The 21,815-nt window shown below is 41.7% G+C and overlaps 1 protein-coding gene across 1 annotated transcript in view; it reads left to right on the top strand.

Moving 5' to 3' along the window:
* Window positions 1–21,815, top strand: part of JAG1 (jagged canonical Notch ligand 1) — a 38,279-nt gene that overhangs the window by 9,294 nt on the left and 7,170 nt on the right. Inside the window, exons 3-14 of the mRNA XM_038751507.1 lie at window positions 2,054–2,105; window positions 8,638–8,892; window positions 10,396–10,456; window positions 14,664–14,794; window positions 15,083–15,202; window positions 15,802–15,915; window positions 17,358–17,471; window positions 18,139–18,252; window positions 18,683–18,729; window positions 19,069–19,242; window positions 19,714–19,864; window positions 21,307–21,471. Coding sequence (XP_038607435.1) covers window positions 2,054–2,105; window positions 8,638–8,892; window positions 10,396–10,456; window positions 14,664–14,794; window positions 15,083–15,202; window positions 15,802–15,915; window positions 17,358–17,471; window positions 18,139–18,252; window positions 18,683–18,729; window positions 19,069–19,242; window positions 19,714–19,864; window positions 21,307–21,471 — 1,498 coding nt within the window. The remainder of the gene's footprint in view (window positions 1–2,053; window positions 2,106–8,637; window positions 8,893–10,395; window positions 10,457–14,663; window positions 14,795–15,082; window positions 15,203–15,801; window positions 15,916–17,357; window positions 17,472–18,138; window positions 18,253–18,682; window positions 18,730–19,068; window positions 19,243–19,713; window positions 19,865–21,306; window positions 21,472–21,815) is intronic.

Here is a 21,815-nt window from a genome sequence, read left to right as displayed (position 1 = left end):
TCAGGGTTTTTGTTTTGTTTGATGCATTTAGTAGACAACATGGTCTTCCAAACAGACAAGAATGAAAGGAAGCATCTTTGAGCATTAATAGAAGCATGTTGATATTGCCTGACTCCCTTTGGTGCTGTTCCTAGGCATTATGTTATTAGGGCTTGCACAAGTCTGTCAAAATTCTTGGTATCAGTGTATTTAATTGAAGGATTAATTACAACATTATTGTTGAAGTGAAGGTAAAGGACACAAGTGTAAACACTGCCAGCAAATGACATGCCTAATTACAGTCAGTGATGTGCTTGCTACCTTTTTACTTAAAAGACATTCCCTCGATTCAACAGTAGAAGCATTGAAATCTAGTTGATACTATCCAAGGGAAGAGTCCTATAATTTATAGGAAATTCCAGGAAATTTAAGAGGCTTTAAATAAGGTGTAACTTTCTCTAATAAAATATTAACAACAACAACAACAATGAGTCGTGACTGATAGCCGCTGCAAAGGAGGCTGGGCGTCTGTCCGAACTTGCCCAGATTTGCTTACTTTCCTAAGCATTTTCCCACAGTTATCAGTGAACGAAATGGAATCCGACTCTGCTTTGAATATGAAACATATTTAGGCCATTTTCCAAGACTGGGTCGATCGTAAAATAGATCTTCATTCAGAGACTACATGCTGTGTCAAGTCGTGAGAAATTAAGTTTGCATTGACTTTTGGAGCAAGCGTTATGCCTACACCTTGCAGGTGTTTACTTTTCTTTCTAACCACTGTTTCTGGTAACATAATATTTAATCTCTGTATGCCACCCCTTACAAATGGATTCATTCATTCATTCAATCGTATTTATTGAGCACTTACTGTGTGCAGAGCACTGTACTAAGCGCTTGGGAAGTACTAGTTCACAACATACAGAGATGGTCCCTACCCAACAGCGGGCTCACAGTCTAGAAGGGGGATTGATATCTAACAGTGGCAAAACAAGTATATGTATGATGAACTTGTAAATTTCTTGTCTTTCTGCCTTCCCCGCCCCCAACCAACATCGTACCAAGACAGAAGAGAATTTGCTTAAGCCTGGAGTTTGGGGACTCTGACCTCATCCTCGAATTACAAGCAGAAGTTTGACCAGACGAAAAACAGTGGACATTTGCTAATGGTTGGGGGGATTTAGCGGGAGGTCGAGACTGAAAATGAAAGGTGATTTCAATATAATAGCTGGCACTTCTCCAGTTTGAGGGAGTGTGTTTAATTGGTGGATGCTTATGATTATTACTGGAATGTTAGATCTCCATGGCAGATAACCTGGTCTCTGAATGTTGCCCGTAGGTGTTTAATTGCTTTTCCCTCCTTTCCCCTCCCCTCCAGCTCTCCCCCTTACCCATGGCCAGCTCTCAAACGTTATTTTACAAAGTCTCTCTTTTCCTCCCTCCCCTCCCTCCACTGCTCCGAGATTCATCAGTTCTTTCCTCCAGTTACCTGATACTTGTGGGAGCAGTGATGGTCTAGAACAGACAAAGCTTTCAAAGGGGTGCTGAAAAGGACCCGGGTTGGGGGGGGAGCTCTCTAGAGATTTCCCTAGCCCAATTTCAGTAAGGAGGGTAATCTTAGTCATGCCCCTTACATTTTCCAGTACGTTGGGAGTTTTTTCGTTTTGCTTTTTTTTTTTTTGTTCCGTGTTTTTTGTTTTGTATTTTGTTTATGTGGAATAAATGATTTGTGTGCTGTCTTCTATACTGGCGTTCAGCATGTTTGGGAAAGTATTTCAAGTGTCAGAGGTGACACTTCCTGGCTTAAGTCCATGAGATGCATTAGTGATGACAGCGATGAGCCCATGAAGGTGAAAGGTCCTCGTTAAATCAGACTGGATAAGGTAGCTTAAGGGGTTATAAGAGTTTGTCTTGAGTAAAATCTGTAGTGTAGTTTAAATTTAGGCACAGTATAAACCATTGAATGCTTTTTTCAGATTTGATTTATTCTTATAGGGGACATTTGGTTGTTTTAAGAAGGTTTAGGGAGCTCGTCCCATTTGAATTACTAAAGTATTCCTTGTCTGTTTTACAGAGATCCTACACTTTGCTTGTGGAGGCTTGGGATTACAGTAATGACACCAGCAGTAAGTATTTTATCACTGAACATCCTGCTGTAAACACCTCCCGAATCTTTCCTATAAACCTAATGGCGTGTCTTATGCTGCCTCTAAGTAGATGCAAATTGTCTTAAATCCAGAGCAGAAGTCTCCCTCACCTAGGGAAGGAAGGATTCTTTTCTTGTGATAACTGCACCCTCTGTTTACAGATTGCCCAGAAGTGCATCATCTTCTCATCCTCCATACCCCCCCACTCCCCTTTCCTCCCCAATATGTGATACTCTCTTCCTAAACCTTCCTGCCCCCTCCCACCCCCTTCATTTGGTTTATAGGAGATGATCCACTTTCAGTGGGTTGAATTTTATTTTGGTACAAGATGTGTTTTTTAATTGATAAAAGAAGTGATTTGCTGGCTTTGCCCTGAGATGATTTGTTCCTCTAAGGGAGTGTGAACTCTGAACAAATCCTAACTTTTACGGTTTCAAAATATTGGATCTGGCTCATATGTTACGTCCTGTTTTTTTTTTTCAATACGTTCGCATAGATTTAATCAAGCCTGCCACATGGGAAAAGGCTCTTCTGGCAGTGGCAGATGATACGTGGGTAATGCTCTCAAGGTGTTCCTCAACTCTCATTTCCTTAGACTCCGCCCTATGTTGGGTGTGAACTGTGTTCAATCCGTTTATCTGGTGGGTAGCACAGTACTTACCACAAAGTAACTGCTTAACAAATACTATAATTAATAGTAATAATAGTAATATTCAGTCCATCAACCAGTGGTAATTATTGAGCACTTGTGTGCGGAACACTGTACTAAGTGCTTGGGAGACTACAGTACAATAGAGTTGGTAGCCGCGTTCCCTCCATATATCGAGCTTCCAGTCTAAAGGGGGAGATTGATATTAATATAAATAAAAATTTATAATATGTACTTTGAAGATATGTCCATAAGTGTCAAGAGGCTGAGCGTGGGGTGAATATTCATTTGGTATATTGGAAAACAAAGCCTATACCTTTTCAGAGAAACTAAGCTTCACAGTGAAACACTTCTTTGTTTTCACTGGAAGATTTAGTCTAAAGCTGGACCAGAAATTTTTATTTTCTCTCATGTGTGCCTTTAATCAGGTATAAGGCTGGTTTTCAGTTGTCACATCATCCTTTTCAATTAATATTGTTTTCCATGTCAGAGAGGAGAAACTATCCTTAAATTAGTCCCTTTGTTGATGATAGAATGTGAAAAGTTTAATAGTCCTGTGGTGTTAACCAGCATAATTGTACACAGTGATCCTCAAGGCACTTCTGTCCTTAAAAGGCATGGGATTTCACAGTTTGCTTTTCTGAATGCCCTCCATTTCTCTTTTCACTACTTAATTCATTCTCCTCTGCAATATCATTGTTAGTAATCGGGCATTTTAAACCCATTTTTCCAGTTTGGGCGTAGATTTCAGCATATTGTACTCAGTACAGGGCTCTGTGCATAGTAGGTGCTCAAATACCATTGATTGTTCAGTTCCAGATTAATTGCTAATCCAGAAATGAGTGCTAGTTCAAAGCTGGTCATAATAGTGATTCTATAATTATCATTATTGTCTATTGTATTCTGCACATAAGCACTCAAATAGCACTTATTGAGCACTTACTATGTGCAGAGCACAGTACTAAGCTCTTGGGAGAGTACAGTATACAGAGTTGGTAGACAGATTCCATGCCCACAACAAATTTACAGTCTAGAGGGTGAGCTTATTTAAGTGCTTACTATGTGCCAAGCATTGTACTAAAAACTGGTGTAGATTCTAGACAGAGAGAGACTCTGTCCCATGTGAGGCTCACAGTGTAGATAGGAGGGAGTAGGATTTAATCTCCATTTTACAGCTGAGGAAACTAAGGCAGTGAGAAGTTAAATGACTTGCCTAAGGTGTCACAGCAGGCAGGTGACAGAGCTAGGATTGGAATCAGGCCTGGCAGTCAGAAAACTCTGTGCTCTTTCCATTAAGCCACGCTGCTGCTTAGTCCATGTTAACTTTTGTTCTTTTCAGATCCTACTTAAATGGCTTCTGTTTAGTGCAAGGTAAAGTAAACCTGGAAAATGACAAGCTTGAATTTCTTGTTTTAGTGTAAAGAAGGTCTCTGGTCAGAAGTTGAGGCTTTCACTTCACAGAGGCACATTTGGGCTCTTTCCTCATTAATTTGAAGATGGGTGTAAATGGGAGAGGGTTGAGAGGAGGTTGGGGGAAACAAGCCTGCCTTAGTTATGAAAACGTTTTCCAATGGCTAATGGCCAGCCCTGATTAGGGTCACTTGTAGTAGTAGTAGTAGTAGTAGTAGTAATAATAAAAATAATAATAATGTTGGTATTTGTTAAGCACTTGCTGTGTGCCATGCACTGTTCTAAGTGCGGGGGGTCAGGGGGAAATACAAGGTAATCAAGGTTGTCCCACGTGGGGCTCACAGTTTTAATCCCCATTTGTAGCGATATGGTCCCCACTAGGAGTTGTGTGTAGAACTTCAGTATTGTGACAATGCAGAAGTATCTGAAAATCTCAAAATGAATCACTTCAAAGCACAATCTGCCTTCAGAATGGGGTTCAGGCCAACATACTAGAGATTTGGGCCGCTGACAAAAGACTCTCTTTTAGGACATTTACAATGAGGTGAAAGATGTGGGGACTAATCATATGCTGTGCAAGATTTTGCCATTTGATAGCGTATCTTCTTTGAAAAGAACTTAATGCGTCATCTCCATTCGGCCAAGTAGCTGTGTCCCATTTTGGGGTATACTGGTGGAGAAATTACTTTTTGAGTAATCAGAGGAATTTGTTCAACTTTTGCCCTTATAGAGCTGACAAAATATCCACATTATGCACAGCTCTTGAAGTTAATTACACCTGTGAAAACTTTGTGGTATGCACTGGGGGGAGTGTGTGTGTGTGTGTGTGTGTGTGTACACACACACACACACACACACGCACACACACCCCAAACTAACATGCAGTAGGAAGGCAGTCATGGGCAAATACAGCAGAAGCAGTAAATCAGTGAGGTGGGCACAGGCATCCATAGTTAAAGCAGTCACAGCTATTTCACTGATCTGACAATTGATCAGGCAGCTCTTTCTCCCTTCTAGTGGCCCAGCTTCAGTCCCCTTTGCTCTAGGTAAATGTCTGTCATTACTGAACTGATCCCCAAAAGTGAAAATGGGGCATGTGATGAGAACCCTGCTCTCTAATAAACCTTTTCTTAGTAACCGATAAGTTGAAAGCACTGTTTTTTTGTGTTTTCTTGTTTTTCTTTTTCTACCGTGTTTGGTAATTGAAACTGCACTCTCAAACTCAGGAAAGGGGGCATGGAGTGGCCTTTTATTCTCTGTTTTTAAACAAATATACTTCTGTGTCAGAGTGCAGTCAACTTGGTTTTGTTGACTGCCTTTATAGCTATAGACAGACATACACCCATCCTAGGTATAAATATGAATTAGGGCTGCAACTCTTGACTGGATGATCTTCAGAACAGGTCAGCGTTCTGTCTGAAGGGATCCTGCAGCTCTTCATGGATTGAATACTACCCTGTGAGTAGAGCCTAAAACCCCCCCCAAGGATTCATTGGAATGCATTTAGAAAAGATGTTTCAGCAAATGACCTGTGGGTTTTAACGAGAAGCAGCTTGGTTTAGTGGAAAGAGCCCTGGCCTGGTTTTCAGGGGACCTGGGTTCTAATCCTGCTTCTGTTACTCGCCAGCTCTGTGACCCTGGGTAAGTCAGCCAACTTCTCTGGGCCTCAGTTTCTTCATCTGCAAAATGGAGATTCAGTCCCTGTTCTCCCTCCAGAACTATATATGACCTAATTATCATGTATCTACCCCAGCCCTTAGTTCAGTGCTTGGCACAAAATAAGCATTTGACAAATACTATCATTATTATCCAAAGACCTGTTTCAGTGAATGTTCCAAAGTGGTTTTATTTCATATGCAAATGTAGGAGGATATAAGCCTGTTTTAAAGCTTAAACCTGTAGACATATTTCCTCCCTGCCTCCCCCTTTTCCCCCTCCCCCCCCCCCCCCCTTTTTTTCCCCAGGATTAGGGTTTAGTATATGGAACAGGCCAATCTCTTACTTTTTTTTCCCCCTGGGGCCCAGTCTGCAAGGCTGTTTTGGATGTTTTACGATAAATCTTCCATTTGCAGTCAAGGACTGCTAGCAGCCGGTCATAAGGCAGTGTCAAATTGTTTTCAGTCACAAGGCCTAGACTACAAAGCAAAATACCACAGGATGTATACAACGTCCAAGCCTGATGGGAGATATTATTTCAGACCATAATTTACGCAGATGTAGGTTTCCAAACTTTACTCTCATAATAGTTCAGATATGAGAATGTCTAATCTAAACTGTGTGCTTTTTGTTACAGAAAGGGGGGATCTAGAATGAGGGTATAAAATCGCTTGCGCTATTTGCATAGATCTGTTTGCTGACATTAAAGTCCCATTAAGGCTTCAGGCCTAACATCTGAAGTGAGAAATTTGCGCAGTATTTACAGGTTTGAATAGAGTAAGATCATTTGTCTGAACCGAATGCCAAATGTCACTGGCTTCCTCCTTGAAGCCTGTTAGTTTTGTTTATACCTGCCTATCAAAAGCTGTAGTCTTTTGGCAGTGTCTACTGAGCTTATATGTTCCCTTATTAGGATATTGAATGGCCTGAGGCCCGTAATGTAATGTAATAGACCACTGCACTTATTAATTGAACCTGCAGAGTAAAAACAGTTTTAATAAACTGACATTTTTGTCATTCTTTGAGTTGTTTATTTGCAAACTTAGGATTTGATGTGGTAAAAAGTTGTCAGCAGGCTGATCTGTTTTCTGGCCCTTTAGGGAGGATGAGTCGATAGGTTGGTAGGTTTGCAGCATCTTCTGGGTGTACATTCTTGTTAACGAAACCCAGAGTGGGAAGCAGACATGCAGCATAGTAGGTAGACAACCAAGAAGGGGGAGACCTGAATCCCCATCAACCAGCTGGATGACCAGAGTCACATGGCACGGTGCCTGTGGAGTTATACAAATGAACACTGGCCCACACCTGCACAACATTAGGCTGAAGGGCTGCAAACCTTTGCAACCAAAGTGTTGTGTTTTACTTATTGCTGTTATTTGCACCATTGCTGTGATATGGGATATGTGGGTGACCAGCTGATGAAGCCTTGCAGGATTTTGCCGGGGGGGGGGGCGGGGGTTGTGTGTGTGTGTAAATCACATTTTCCACCAGGATTTTCTTGTCCCAGTCATGCCATCTCTACAGTCACTAATTACCTTAGCTATCTATTTGTTATTGGTTTATTTATCCACCCGAATGCATTCTTTCCAATTTTATTGTATTGGAATAGATAAAGGATTATCATAATAATAATGGTATTTAAGTGCTTACGATGTGCCAGGCACTATACTAAGCACTGGAGTGGATGCAAGCAAATCGGGTTGGGCACAGGTAATGTCCCACGTGGTGCTCACAGTCTTAATCCCCATTTTACAGATGAGGTAACCGAGGCACAGACAAGTTAAGTGACTTGCCCAAGGCCACACCGCAGTCAAGTGAAGGAGGTGGGACTAGAACCCAGGACCTTCTAGCTCCCAGTCCCGTTCTCTGTCCACTACACCATGCTGCTTCCCAGATTGGACAGTCCCTGAGCCAGCTATGACTTTGGGCTTTTTTTGTTTGTTTGTTTTTTAACCACTGTATATTTTTTAGGTCTTGTTTGGGTCAGTTTGTTTTTGCTGTAGGCTGACTCCTCAAGAGCAGAGACCTAGGTCTTAAACTACCTCAGTTTGTTCCCAGCTCATGTAGTTCAGTGTCACACAGTCAATAATCTTTGGTTGTACATTGGTCCTTAAACTTCTTGAGTAAATTATGCCCTCTTCTCTTCTGCTGAGAACTAATGAAAGAATAGCAGAAAAGGGGTTAGAGTGCCATAGGAAGAAATACTAGTTTTTTGTTGTTGTTTCTTTAATGGTATTAAGCACTTACTATGTGCCAGGCACTGTACTAAGTGCTAAGGTAGATTCAAGATAATCAGTTTGGGCACAGCCCATGTCCCACTTGGGTCTCACAGTCTTAATCCTCCTGTGACAGATGAGGTAGCTGAGACTGAGTAGTTCAATGATTCGCCTAAGGTCACACAGCAGACAGGTCGTGGAGATGGTTTTAGAAAGTGGGTCCTCTGACTCCAGGCCTTTAGTCTTCGTACTAATCCACACTGCTTCTTCATAATGCAGAGTTGGCATTGTTGTAAAACTTGGGTTTGAGGGAGATTCGTGTTGTAGCGCCCACTAAGTCCCCTATACACCCGCAAAGCATTTCTTCCAACAGAGCAGGCACTGTTTACAAACAGCTTTGTTGGATGGTCATCCCTTCCCCTTCCCTAACCGAGTTCCAGCCAAAACACATTATGAAAGCACGTGTTATTTTAAAGGAGCCTTCCTCTGCCTCAGTGAAGCTGGCTCCCAGATTTGCCAGTTGGAATGATTTTGCCTGTAATTAGTGCAAAGATGAATAACATTTTAACTTGTTTTTCAGATCCGGACAGCATCATTGAGAAAGCATCTCATTCTGGCATGATCAATCCCAGCCGTCAGTGGCAGACGCTGAAGCAGAACACGGGCATTGCCCATTTTGAGTACCAGATTCGAGTGACTTGCGACGAACACTACTATGGCTTCGGTTGTAACAAATTTTGTCGTCCAAGAGATGACTTCTTTGGACATTATGCCTGTGATCAAAATGGCAACAAAACATGCACGGAAGGCTGGATGGGGCCTGAATGCAACAGAGGTATGTGACGTTCTGGCTCAGTTTAAGATGTTCCTGCATTTAAATTGTAAGGTGGAGTTTGTAAAAATGCCCTTTTCCTTGCTGAGGTGACTGTTTAATTCTGCAGTGGCTTACAGTACCATCCTTGCTCCAGTTGGCATCTAGTGGTTGTGTGTCAGCCTGTGTTTGAGTGGATTGATTATCTGTCATCATTGAATTACTTACTCTCCCCTGGCTTGAGCTAGTTAGCCTCCAAAGTGTAGATTTTTCCCTGTGCCATTCAGTTAAGTACAGAAACTTTTGGTTCATACTCATTGTCCTGGTATATTTCATTATTAAGTTGCTAGAGGGAGAAGCCTGTCATTTGCATTGTCCAGTCTGGATCAAAGATATTTTAAGCTTATGGATCTGCACTTGATTCTGGCATACTTTAGTGAGTAAATCAGATTACTCATCCATAGAAAAACTACACTAAACCTTAATGAGGCCTGAGTGTTTAGCATAGTAATTAGGTGCATTGTGAGTTGGCAGAAATGCAAAGGAAACCGATTCATTTTTCTAAAAGATGAATGGAGGAAAGAAAAGTCTTCACTGGTTCTACTCAGTTTGAAATGTCAAGCTTCCCCAGACACAGAGCAGAGAAGTTTGCTTGCTGCACCTCGATTAATTTTTTTTTTTTTTTAACACCAGTAAGCAGGAGTGTGCAGAATTTTGAATTTGAGTCTTTACTGTTGGGGTGGTTGAATGCTTATGTGGCAGTAAAAACAGGTGGAGGCAGGGCCCAATTAACCAATTCTAAAGAACATGGAAAAATCCATATTAAACTTACCTTTTCCTGTTTTCAAATACTAAAACATGGGACTGTTATTGATTTCTAGATTAAGAATTACAATGTCAAAAGGGAAATTGTTTTCTTCTAACATTCCAGAAATGCATAATAGTGCTATCTTCAGAAATAGTCATTCTTAGGAGTTTGAGTTTTAGCAAAGATTTACTATGCCTAGATCCCACTTTAGAAGGTGCCCCCTCGGTGAATTGGGGACAGGTAAATATGACCAAGAATCCTGTGTGTGTGCCTGGCAGGTTCTTTGGGAAATAGGGAGGAGGCAAAGAGAGAGTTGACAAGTGACCAGATGGCTGTTGGGTTTTGGGGTGGGGCTGATGAGTTGCTGTCTGGTTGCCAGGATTATTTATCCTCCCCTCCCCACTGCCTGTCTCATGCTGTCACCTCCCATGATCAGTTTGGCAAGAATTCCCATCTTAACTTCTTGAAATCTGATGGGGGAAAAAATCATCCCTATTTTTATGGTTACTGTAAACTAGGCATGAGGTTCAAGATTTTAGCTGAATTTTGAGGGATCTTTTTACCATAGTTTCTTTCTGGTAGACTTGATAGGAGACCTTTTAAATCTTGGATTTTGGAGGATTACTGTGCCAGTGGAAGATTAAAGACATTCCCACGACTGTTGGTGCAAGATCAGACAGCATGCTGATATTTTCTTTCCTCTCTTTTTATTTCTACAGCTATTTGTCGGCAGGGCTGTAGTCCCAAGCACGGTTCTTGCAAAAGCCCAGGAGAGTGCAGGTAATGACAAAACTATTATAATTCTGTTTAGCATAGTATCTTCATCTCTGTTGCCCTGTGGAAAAACTGGATACATTTTCAAAAATAGGCATCTGAAGTGCTTATTAAATCATACCGGTTGTCTGACGAAACGCAAATACTCCCTTGCATTCTTGAAAAACTGGAAAAACTGTAGATTGACTATTAACCAATTTCAGCTGGGAAATTTGGGAACTGTTTTGTTGTTGTTGTTGTTGTTGTTTAAAAAAGATTGTGGTTCCTTGGAGTGTTTTAGAAATTGTCTCCCATCCAGTGTGCTCTATCTCCTGCCCTCCCCTTCCCCCACTTTTCCCATCAATAGGCAAAAGTCAAGCATTCTTTAGAATAGGATTAGTACAATCTCTTAGTTCCCTTGCTGTTGTGAGCCAAGATGAGTGCTGAGAGGTTAATAGCTGGGATGGAATCTTGTCAGAAGAGGCTGATGAATGCAGAATTTTGCTGCTGTGCTTTGAAGTTTATTCTATCCTGGCCAAGAAACAATGAAAAGCAGAACTTAAACATACCTAAACAATTTAACAATTACAGTTTTGGACCTCCTTGAATTATACATTACATTGGTCTGCATCTTTTTGGGGAGGTAGTCCCTCCCTCCCCCCAAGCTAGTGGTGTCTTAGAACATATTTTGGCCTCTTTGAAATCCCTACAAACATACAGGAATGTGTAGCCTTACTGGGTCTGGAACTCATCCAATAGGAGCTAGGCTGGCGCCTGGTGGTTACCTAGTTTGTATGGCCCTAAAGGGGTGCAAGTGCCCTAAAAATTGTGCAGGGGGAAGGAAGAGGATGGGCTGGGGGTAGACTTCCGTGAATGGCAGTTTGGCCTCACAGCTCTCTTCTCTGGAATTAAATGTAGCCAGGTGACAACCATGCTTTTTGTCACCCTAGTCTAGAGGCCAGTCAGGTTTTAGACCATGTTGGGTCTAGGGGGCTCAGACTGGCTTGTAGGTATCTCTGGACTCTGGACTCCGAGACTATGTGCTCCTGTGGAACAGGGACCATATCTACCATCTCTACTGTATCGTAGTGTCCCAAGCACTTCGTACTGAACTCAGTAAATGTGATTGATTGACCAAGCCTGCAGTTGGAGGAGGAGATCACACTTGGTTCTCGAACACCAGTGAGCCCAGGTTAGACCTGCAAGTGACCGGTCTCTTGAGAGGATGAGGAAGGGCCCGCTTTGGTGAAGGACTGAGATGGTATGGACTGACTGCCAGTTAAACAGCCATTTTTCTTGCTGCGGTCACGTCGGGTCTCACCAGACTTTTGTCCCAAATGCCTCTGTTTAGAGGAAGGAGCGGGGGCATACTTAATGGCATAGTGCACGTGGGAATTATGCAGTCAGAGCCAAATGAAAAGAAAGAATGTGTGTACTCTTTTGAAAGGCTTGTGCACACGTAGTAAAAGAAAACCCTTATCAACCAGCAAGCAAATTTTGATTTTGCTGGGAGACTGAAGGAGTGGCCCTTCTAATGTTTAACTGCATTGGTGCCAGGCAGTTCTAATGTTTAACTGCACTGCTGTCAGCTGTTTAGCTGAAATACACCTACATTAAGTTTTCTAATTAATAGCCTTCTGGACCTGAAGTATCATTAATGGATCTGAACTGGGCCAGATGCTGAGATGTGTATCGGTGGAGGCGAACAATGATTTGTGCCTCTGTCATCAGAATAAACATGCCTTGTAGGGGTTGCTGTCTCCCAGCCAGAACAACAGGCTTTGTTTCCAGATTTTAGGCCTTTCTCTTTCTAAGTCTCACCTCCCACTCACTGCCCAGACATGCACTGGTGCTCTTATTTACTTAAGGTGCAACTTTCCCACACTTCATTTGCATAGTTTTAAAATCTATGCCTGCTTTAGCCCCTGACTTTCAAAAAAAAATTCTTGGTAAATAAGTCTCTTTCTATGTCCACTCTAGAAATACTTTAATGGGAATTTGCTTTAAATTGTCACTTGGCTTCTGTATTATAAACTCCTTTCACATGAGGTTTCCTTGTTGTTCCCAAACAAGCTCAAAATATCCTCTCTTCCTTGGTGAAAGTGATTACTTTCTTGAAAGCAAGTCTGCCAATAATATCAACTTTGCTTGTGAATCACCATATAAGCAGAGTAACTTCAATTTCTCATGAGAAACTTGAGCGTATGTATTATTAAACTGGAATGACTTTGTGGACTCCTGTTTTGGGTTTTGTATTTTTATTCGTTTTCTTTTGAAGTCAGACAGCCGCTTCTGGCTCCTTTTGTTGTACTTCAGGACGGATTCTTATTAATTAAAGAACGAAGTCAGGTCATCAACTGCCTTTTTTAATTGTTTTATAAGCCACAGTGAAGATGTACAATGATTGGTTCTTTTACTTGGCAGAAGAATGTTGGTGTTTCAAAGTTAGTTTGATCTTGCTTTCTCTTTAAACAGGTCGGTCTAAAAGCAGAAGCATTATTGGGACAGATTTTTTTTCCAGCTCTCCCCCTGCCCCCCATGACTTGTGTTTTTCTAGCTATGTTCTTTTAAAAGATAAATGAATGTTAAGAGTGGCATTCTTCTTGACATAGACTAGACCAGAACAGAATTGGTTCTCATGGGCTCTGAACAGTACACTGCTGGTGGTGGTTTGTTTTTGAAAATTAATTAGGAAGTGGTTGGTCACCCAAGATTCTCATATGGAGGGTTAAATTTATCATAGCTGTGAGTGATTAGCTATTAGCTAGATCCCTATAGTTTCCCATGACAGGGATTTGCTGGTCCAAGAACAGCTTTTTGAAAACTGAAAGCCTAACTGACTTCTACCCAAGGGTTTATTTTCATAACTTAGTGACAGCTTAAAGGGTGATTGCTGCTGATCACTTACTCCCAGGCCATTAATGAAATATTTTAGAAGAGCCTCTGTTTCCCACTCTACCTACTCCCCCATAGCATGTACTGCCCCCTCGTATTCTTTTGCTTTTACGTTACTTGTTTTTGCTGACTTTTTCCACTAGATTTCCTTTATTTTTTTCTCTCCCCCCTCCTCCTCCTCCCCTTCTCTCTCTCTCTCTCTCTCTGTCTCTCTCTCTCTGTCTCTCTCTGTCTCTCTCTCTCTCTCTCTCTTTTTTTCTCTCTCTCTCCCTCTCTCTTTGTCTCTTTCTCTCTTTCTTTGTCTCTCACTCTCTCTCTTTCTCTCTCATTCTCGTTCTCCCCTCTCCCCCCCACTTGCTGGTCCTCCCCTCCAGTTCTTTGGAAAAGGTTAAGATTTCAAGTGCAGTGAAACATGAGGGGGAGAAGAGTTTCATATCCCTTTCCCTCCCCAGGTGCGGGCTTGTTTTTTTGTGTTTTTGTTTAGGATCAAAGAAGCCATTTGGCCTAGATAGATTCAGATTAACAATGCATTTGTAAAGAAACTGAATTCCTTCTCTAACACCAGATAAACCTAACTGACCTTTTTTTTGGCAAAGTGAGAAACTTTTCTTAAAAAAAAAATGATTAATATGAACAGCAACAGGTAGAGTCTATACTTTTTTCATAGATAATGTGAGGAGTCTTTAAAAATGCTGATCACTTCATCCCTTGCAAAAGTGGTTGGGTAAGCGTCCAGGGGAAAAAGGGCGAACAGAATATCAAAGTCAGCAAAAGGTCCTTTTCTTAACTGGTACTGGGACACCTATATGTTCTTGTATTTTTGGTGGTGTTTCCTTTTTTTTTGTACATAAAGACTAAGTGCTAAAGGGCTTAAATGCTGTAAATCTCATACTCATGAATATATTTTTCACAGCACAGTTGTTTTCTCAATCTCCCCCCACCCCTGCCGCCACCACCACTACCTTCAATTTATAGTCCATTTTGACAAAGTGCAGAGATTGAGTTATACTGCACACCCACCCTCTGTTTCGTTTGTGTGAGCCTAAGAATAGAGTAGTATTGTGCTCACAGGCACCGTGCTGGGTTCTCCTTGAACAGTTATTCTTTTGTGAGAGGTCTGGCTTTCAGAGAAGCCATGGCAAAAACTGGTTGTTTATAAGGAATCACCAAACAAATCCCCAATATCACCTTCTTTAAAACCATGGGTTTCTGAACACCCAAATGACTACAGTAATTCTGAGGTTTCGCCCTCTCTCTCTCTCCCTCCCTCCCTCTCCCCATCATTCCCCTTCCTTGTCTCTTTCTCACTCATTCAACCCCATTTTGGTCTGTTTTCCAGGTGTCAGTATGGATGGCAAGGCCAATATTGCGATAAGTGCATTCCGCACCCAGGATGTGTCCATGGCACTTGCAATGAACCATGGCAATGCCTCTGTGAAACCAACTGGGGTGGTCAACTCTGTGACAAAGGTATGCTAATCTGACAGATAGCCAAGGGTAAAATTTGAATGTTAATGTTGGTGGGCTTGATTGTACAAGGAGCAGCCAGCCATGTGGCTGGAGTTTTGTTTATTTAGCTTTTAGCACTAGCATTGCTGCTCTCCACCCAATTAAAATACTCTGAACCAAGGTTTAACGTGGCTTTAACTCTGTTGTGCCCTTAGTTAATTATTTTTAAAAAGGGAGCAGAAAACCAGGTAAAGACTCACGAGAGTCTCCTGAATCCTATTTTGTTACTGTTGTTCCTCCTTTCCATAGATCTCAACTACTGTGGGACTCATCAGCCTTGTCTGAATGGGGGAACCTGCAGCAACACTGGTCCGGACAAATACCAGTGTTCCTGCCCCGAGGGATACTCAGGATCTAAGTGTGAAATTGGTAAGTGCTTTGAACCTCACCCAGAAGCCATTTAACTTTTTAAATTACCTCTCCCATTACTTGAAGGACTCCCTTGCATAGGACTGTGCAGTGCATAAAGCACCAATGTTCTAAACAGGGCAGTTTGCCCCTCCTGTTGACTTGGTAGACAAGTCACCATAGTCTAAGCCCTGCCAGCACTTCAGAATGAAGTTTTGATAATGTGCTTTTTCTGTGTTAGAGTTGTTCGTGGGTTGAGGCAATTGACCCTCTGAACTTTAAGCTCCTCGTGGGCAGGGAACGTGTCTTCCACCTCTGTGTTACTGTACTCTCCCAAGTCCTTAGATCGCTCTGCACACTAGCTCAATAAAGGTGATTGAATGACAGTCAAACCACTTGCCTGGCAGCTGGACTCTGACTGGTATGTCGTATGAATCAGCTTAAGGTGAAAGTTGATTTCCCAGGCAGCCAAAAGTATGAAACTAAGCTGCTGAGAGAAGCAGTGGTGGTCATTTGGTGGTGACCGAGGCCTGTTTTGACCGGAGGCATTCACTAGGTAGTCCTAGGGACTCTCTCGAAGTTCTGCAAACTTGATGCTTCCCTGTTTTGGATCCATTCAGCGGAGCACGCTTGTCTTTCTGACCCTTGTCACAATGGAGGAAGCTGCCTTGAGACATCCTTGGGATTTGAATGTGGCTGCCCTCCAGGATGGAGTGGACCAACCTGCACCATGAGTAAGTTGTTTTTTGTATCTTTGCTTTTTCATTCTGTGGGGAGAATGATCACTTCTTGAAATAAAGTAGGGAGAGGGTGCGTGTAGACATAGTTAAGAGTAGGCCAGGAGGATATTTGCGCTTTATAGTAGGCTCCATCTCCCTTTCAACTTGATTAGAGATATAAAAATGAAAGTAATGAATAGAAGCATTCCCAGGAAGGTAAATTTCTTATGGGAAGGAAACATGTCTACCAGCTCCCTAAGCATCCTCCCTACGTATTCCCCTAAGCACTCTGTACACAATAAGTGCTCAATAAATGATTGATTGTACACAGTGCATGCTCAAATACCATTGATAAAGAGCAAATAGTGACAGTTATCATGAATATTTTTGGCAGCCTCCACATTGCTTTAGGCTTAAGAAACCATTTTTGGTTTTCCTTTCTGTAACCACTGTGCTTTTCAAGCCTTCCATCCAAGGATGTCTTGTTTGCAGATCTCACTGTTCATCTCATCAGTGTAATAAGAACTGTGCTTAGTACAGCACTGTACTAAGTGCTGGGGTAGAGAGTATACAGGCATATCAGACACAGTACCTGTCCCATATGGGGTTCCCAGACTAAGTTGGAGGGAGAACAGGTATTGAGGAAAGAGCCACAGAAAAGTTCAGTGACTTTCCCAAGGTTTCACAAGAGGCAAGTGGCGAAGCCAGGGTTAGAACCCAAGTCTTCAGATTCTCAGGTCAGTGCTCTTTCTGTTAAGCCATACTACTGCTGCTTATTATTACTAATAATAGTGACTCTTATCCAGTGTTTTCTATGACCCAAGTACTGTTCTAAGCTGTAGGGTAGATAGGATACAGTTAGGTCAGGTACAGTCCCTCTCCCACATCAGCTCACAGCCTAAATAGGAGGAAAATAGGTCCCCCATTTTACAGATGAGGGAACTGAACCACAGAGAAGTTGTGACTTGCCCGAGGTCACACAGCAGTAAAGTTGCAGAGCTGGGATTAGAACCCAGGTCCCCTGACTCCCAGTCCTGTGCTCTTTCCAGTAGGCCACACTAGGGACTAGGTCTTGCTGGGTATTACCCAAGTAGCAGGAGAGAACGAATAAGATGAAGAGTGTTTTAAGAGTGTTGAAGAGGCCTTGTTTGAACTAAATTAGTTGTTGGGGCTAGGAGCTACAGCCCCTGCCTGGGAAGCAAGTCCTTAGCAATCCAGGTAATTCATGCTAAGATTCTTACACCCTGAGATGGTGGGAATTCTCAAAACCGAAGCAAATTCCCTGACTGAACTAATAGTATTAATCCTTTTGTACTTTTGAGCGTTGAATAGTTGGTTGCAAGTAGAATGGCTAGTCTTTTTAAGTGTACTCTTATTTTGTGCTAGTTATACAGGCCACCATCTTCCCAAATCATATTTTTACATTTTAAAATGTTTTATTTTTTCCATTTTGGCAGACATTGATGATTGCTCTCCAAATCACTGTGGGCATGGAGGAACCTGCCAGGATCTGGTGAATGGATTTAAATGTATTTGTCCCCCTCAGTGGACTGGCAAAACATGCCAGCTAGGTAAGGAGATTCTTTTCACCTAATTCTTTGAAAATATTTGCTTAAGTGATTTCAAAGCAGTTCAGAACAGAGTGGGGTTTTATATAGCTTAGGCCAGTGTTTTATTTTACTGTTATTAGTAGTAATTTATAATCAAGCCTGTAGCAGGCCTGGCTTAGGTACTTAAATTGAAAATAACTTGGCCCTGTGGGAAAATCCTCTGCTCTCTTCAGCCACGTCAACTCCCCCAGACCAAGGCATTTTTTTTTCAGCTGGGTTCCAAAATGTGGGTGATCCTTATGAAGAATGAGCTGTCTGCATTCTTCCTGCCACTCTTAAATCCCAGCAACTAGGCTGCCGTGCGACTCAGAAATGCCTCATGGCTTCTTTTACTCTTCCGTTCATTTCCTTGGAGTTCTTAATGAGTGGCTGGACAGTTATCAATGAATTAGTGACCACAGTGCATTGTTAATTAGAGAATAGGGAGAGAGGGGGAAAGCACTTTGACTAAAGTTCAAGGTGGAATAAAAGGTAATTGGTCTCTTAATCCACTCTGCCAAGATTCACTCATTTTTTTTTTCCTCTGTCATTTTTAATGAACGACCACATTTTGGGGGAAAATGAGGTAGCTCTTTTCTGTAATTTAGGAATCCCTACGTCTAAACTTAGCTATTCAATTTTCTTTCAGATGCGAATGAATGTGAGGCTAAGCCTTGCATAAATGCCAATTCCTGTAGGAACTTGATTGGAAGCTACTATTGTGACTGCATTCCTGGCTGGACAGGCCAGAATTGTGATATAAGTAAGAAACTTTATCATCCTCTTGACTTGGTAGGCTGTTGTTAAAACTACTTTTTGATCACTGCTTGAAAACCTCAAGTTGGGAAGGAAAATCCTTAGCAGCTGCTATTTTTAGAAAGGGAGTAGTCATTCTGGAATGAAAATATACAGTTTTATCAAACTCATTAGTTTGTAACATGGTCATATTCTGATAAGATGACTAAAACAATGATGTGAAGTTTCACAAAGTCTACTGGAAGAATTGCCCACGGTTCCCACCCATTATAATAGTCTTATCTAAAGGAAAGCATGCAGGAAATCTCGACAGAAGCTTTATCTATCTCAAGCTGCTGAGACATTTGAACTCTTTGCCATCTAATTAAAAGGGAATGCATATGTAGATTAATAAAATACTGATTTACAAATTTTGGTGTTTTTTTTTTTTTTCTTAGATATAAATGACTGTCTTGGGCAGTGTCAGAATGGTGCTTCCTGTCGGGTAAGTGATTTTAAATGTCCAAATGAAAACAATTGTGTGTAATGATGTCGTCTTAGTTAAACAATGGTTTTTAAGCATTTATGTCTTAAGCTCAAAGTACCAGAAATCAAGGAAACCTTGCATCTGCTCTGAAATTCATGGAGTGAATTCTGTTGATGGCTTCACATTTCTCTAGCCCTTGTTGACAGAATGCAAAAATAAAAACATCTGCAAATATTGATAACACCTAGAGTTTAAGTAGAAGTGAATTTCAGGGATTTAGTGACTTGGAGCAATAGTAAAAATTATCCACAGAACAGATGGGGTACATGAAAAATGTCTTTTCTTTCTCTCTCACAGGATTTGGTTAATGGTTATCGCTGTATCTGTCCACCTGGCTATGCAGGAGATCACTGTGAGAAAGACATCAATGAATGCGCGAGCAACCCTTGCTTGAATGAGGGTCACTGCCATGATGAAATCAATGGATTCCAATGTCTGTGTCCTGCTGGTTTCTCGGGAAACCTCTGTCAGGTGAGCAATGGTGAAATACAAACCCCAGATATCTGGGTTCTTACCAGCAAAGCCTTTTCTCTTCCCTTTCACCCTTGAGATTTTTACACCAAATACCTCAGCCCCAATGAAGCATACTAAAGTCTTATCCGCCAAAGGAGTGCTTGGTGGCAGAGTCCGTGGGTGTTGGAAGATGATTTTAGTTAACACGCTTTCGATCTGTTTAAACTGGCTGTGTGTTTACTTCTCACCTTCAGTGACTGTTCTGTATCTTGACCCCGTCTGCCTAAACTATTGGAAGCACAACTGTACATTATGCGTTATGTACAATTAATAGAGGCAGCTAGATAAAAAGGTCAGATTCCACAGCGTCTGCTGTCTGTAGCAGTGCAAAGAGAAATAATAAAACCTTTGTTTCACTCGGACACTTTTTTTTCCTTCCCCTCTTTCCTGTTTCTCTCCCTCCCCGCTTTTCCTTCCCATCCCCAACAGTTGGACATAGATTATTGTCAACCCAATCCCTGTCAGAATGGAGCCCGGTGCTTTAATCACGCTAGTGATTACTTCTGCAAGTGCCCTGATGACTACGAAGGGAAGAACTGTTCACACTTGAAAGATCATTGTCGGACGACACCTTGTGAGGGTATGTGTGGGGAGGGGCATCTCAAAGTCCAGCTCTTTTTTGGGGCGGAACCCACAGCCCTTTACTCCCCTGACATGTGGGACACATTTCTTTCACAATACAGCTCACCTTGAGAAACATTTGGAGAAGTTAGCTCCTTGGCCTAGTAAATATAGACTTTCTGCATAAGGTAGTTTTGCAAATAGTTGCTTTTCTGTAATATGGAGTAAAAAGCTGTTATCCCTTTTTTGCCACCTGGTTATCTCCTCGGGGAAGGGGTGGGGCTGGCATAAAATATAGCTCAAATTTTTTAACCAGTTTGTAAGGCTGTCTTAGCAGTATGTATGTTGCTTTAAAGAGTTAAGGAATAAGCACCTCCAAAGTGGAGGGAATGGTATCTGGTGGTTGTGATGAAAGAGGGGGGAAAAAAGCCTGAAACAAAAATATCAGTGGAGGCTTTAGGTAAGCGGCTCCACCTCCTCCCTCTGAGAGATAGTGACACTCACTCACTTACACTCTCTCTCTCCCACCCTCCGTGACTATAAACACTATTTTAAAAAAAATCAAGCAACTTGGGGTTGTCAAATTCATTTTAGCCAAGTTTGGTGGAGGGGCATATGGTTGAAGCTTGGAAGGATTCCACATATGTGCAGAAATGTAGTTTGTGCCACCATATAAAGTATGTCTGGGTCTGGAATTGTGGTCATTTCTAGTTGCTGTACCTTTGAAGCAATATAAGCCCATCTATGAAAGATAGAGAAGGCAAACTAAAATGGTGGGGGATGAAACAATTGCCATATATAAAGCACCTGAAAATAATTGGGACTCTGGTTTAGGAACACAGAATTCTTTCTTAAATCCCATCATTCCAGAACTGCTGAAGGTTGAGGGTGGGAGATCCAAAGTGACAAAACAAGGCCCAGCAGGTAGTATGTGAATGCAGTTCAGTTGTGGCAGTTGAAAAATGTCAGCAGGTACAGGAGGATTGGGTTTATTCCTGATTGGTAAAAAGCTCCATAGGGTAAAAACTCTAGCTGGGAGGGTGGATATCAAGGGGGAGTACTCTTCTTCCACCTCTCTCTTAATGCCATGTTTGAGATAGATTACAAGATTGGACTGTTGGTGGAACCCAGAGTGGCATTTCTTATGTCATATTTGCAAGGTAGCAGTGCATGTAGAAGAGAGTTTAATTCATTTGGTACCTCACTGTTGTTGCTGGCTCAATTTAGAGCCCGTTGAATATATTTTAAGCCAGCATCCTTCTGCTTCAGTGTCCTTTATCTAATGGAATGCCTTTACCCTGGTGATCTCAGCACAGAAATAGGGGCAAGTGAAAAATACAATATTTTTGTTCCTGTTGTAGAACTTATTTGGTGGTCCCAAAGAGACTAATCCTGGTGATTGATTTATCTTTTTGGAGAAAATAGATTTGATCTTGAGTGTTTGGTTTGTGTCTCATGCAGTAATTGACAGTTGTACAGTTGCTATGGCTTCTAATGACACACCAGAAGGGGTGCGATATATTTCTTCAAATGTTTGCGGTCCCCATGGAAAATGTAAAAGTCAAACGGGAGGCAAATTCACCTGTGAATGTAACAAAGGCTTCACTGGAACCTACTGCCATGAAAGTAAGAAAAAAAATTTTTTTGTTTTGTTGCTTTTTTTTCCTCTTTTCCCTGGGGCATTGAATTTAGCAGGTGGATTTTTTTAAGTGGTCTCAGAAGATCAGAGTTTCCTAAAATCTCATCTAATGTGGCTATATTAGCTACATTAGATAAATCTTCAGTTTGTGACTAGAAATAGAGTGGAAGAGCTGTTTTTGTTTTTAAACCTTTCATTGCTGTCAGAAGGAACAAAAGAATTTTGACTCTTGGGATGTGTTAGTGCAGTGGCTGAGGGAAGGTGCACTGTTCTTTAGTCACTCACTGTGGTATTTGAGTTCCTCCTGTGTGCAGAGCACTGCACTCAGCAC

Source organism: Tachyglossus aculeatus, chromosome 9, assembly GCF_015852505.1.
Source record: "Tachyglossus aculeatus isolate mTacAcu1 chromosome 9, mTacAcu1.pri, whole genome shotgun sequence".
NCBI classification, from domain to species: domain Eukaryota; kingdom Metazoa; phylum Chordata; class Mammalia; order Monotremata; family Tachyglossidae; genus Tachyglossus; species Tachyglossus aculeatus.
The sequence above is the reverse complement of the archived record's forward strand: the minus strand, read 5'-3'. Positions and strand labels throughout refer to the sequence as shown.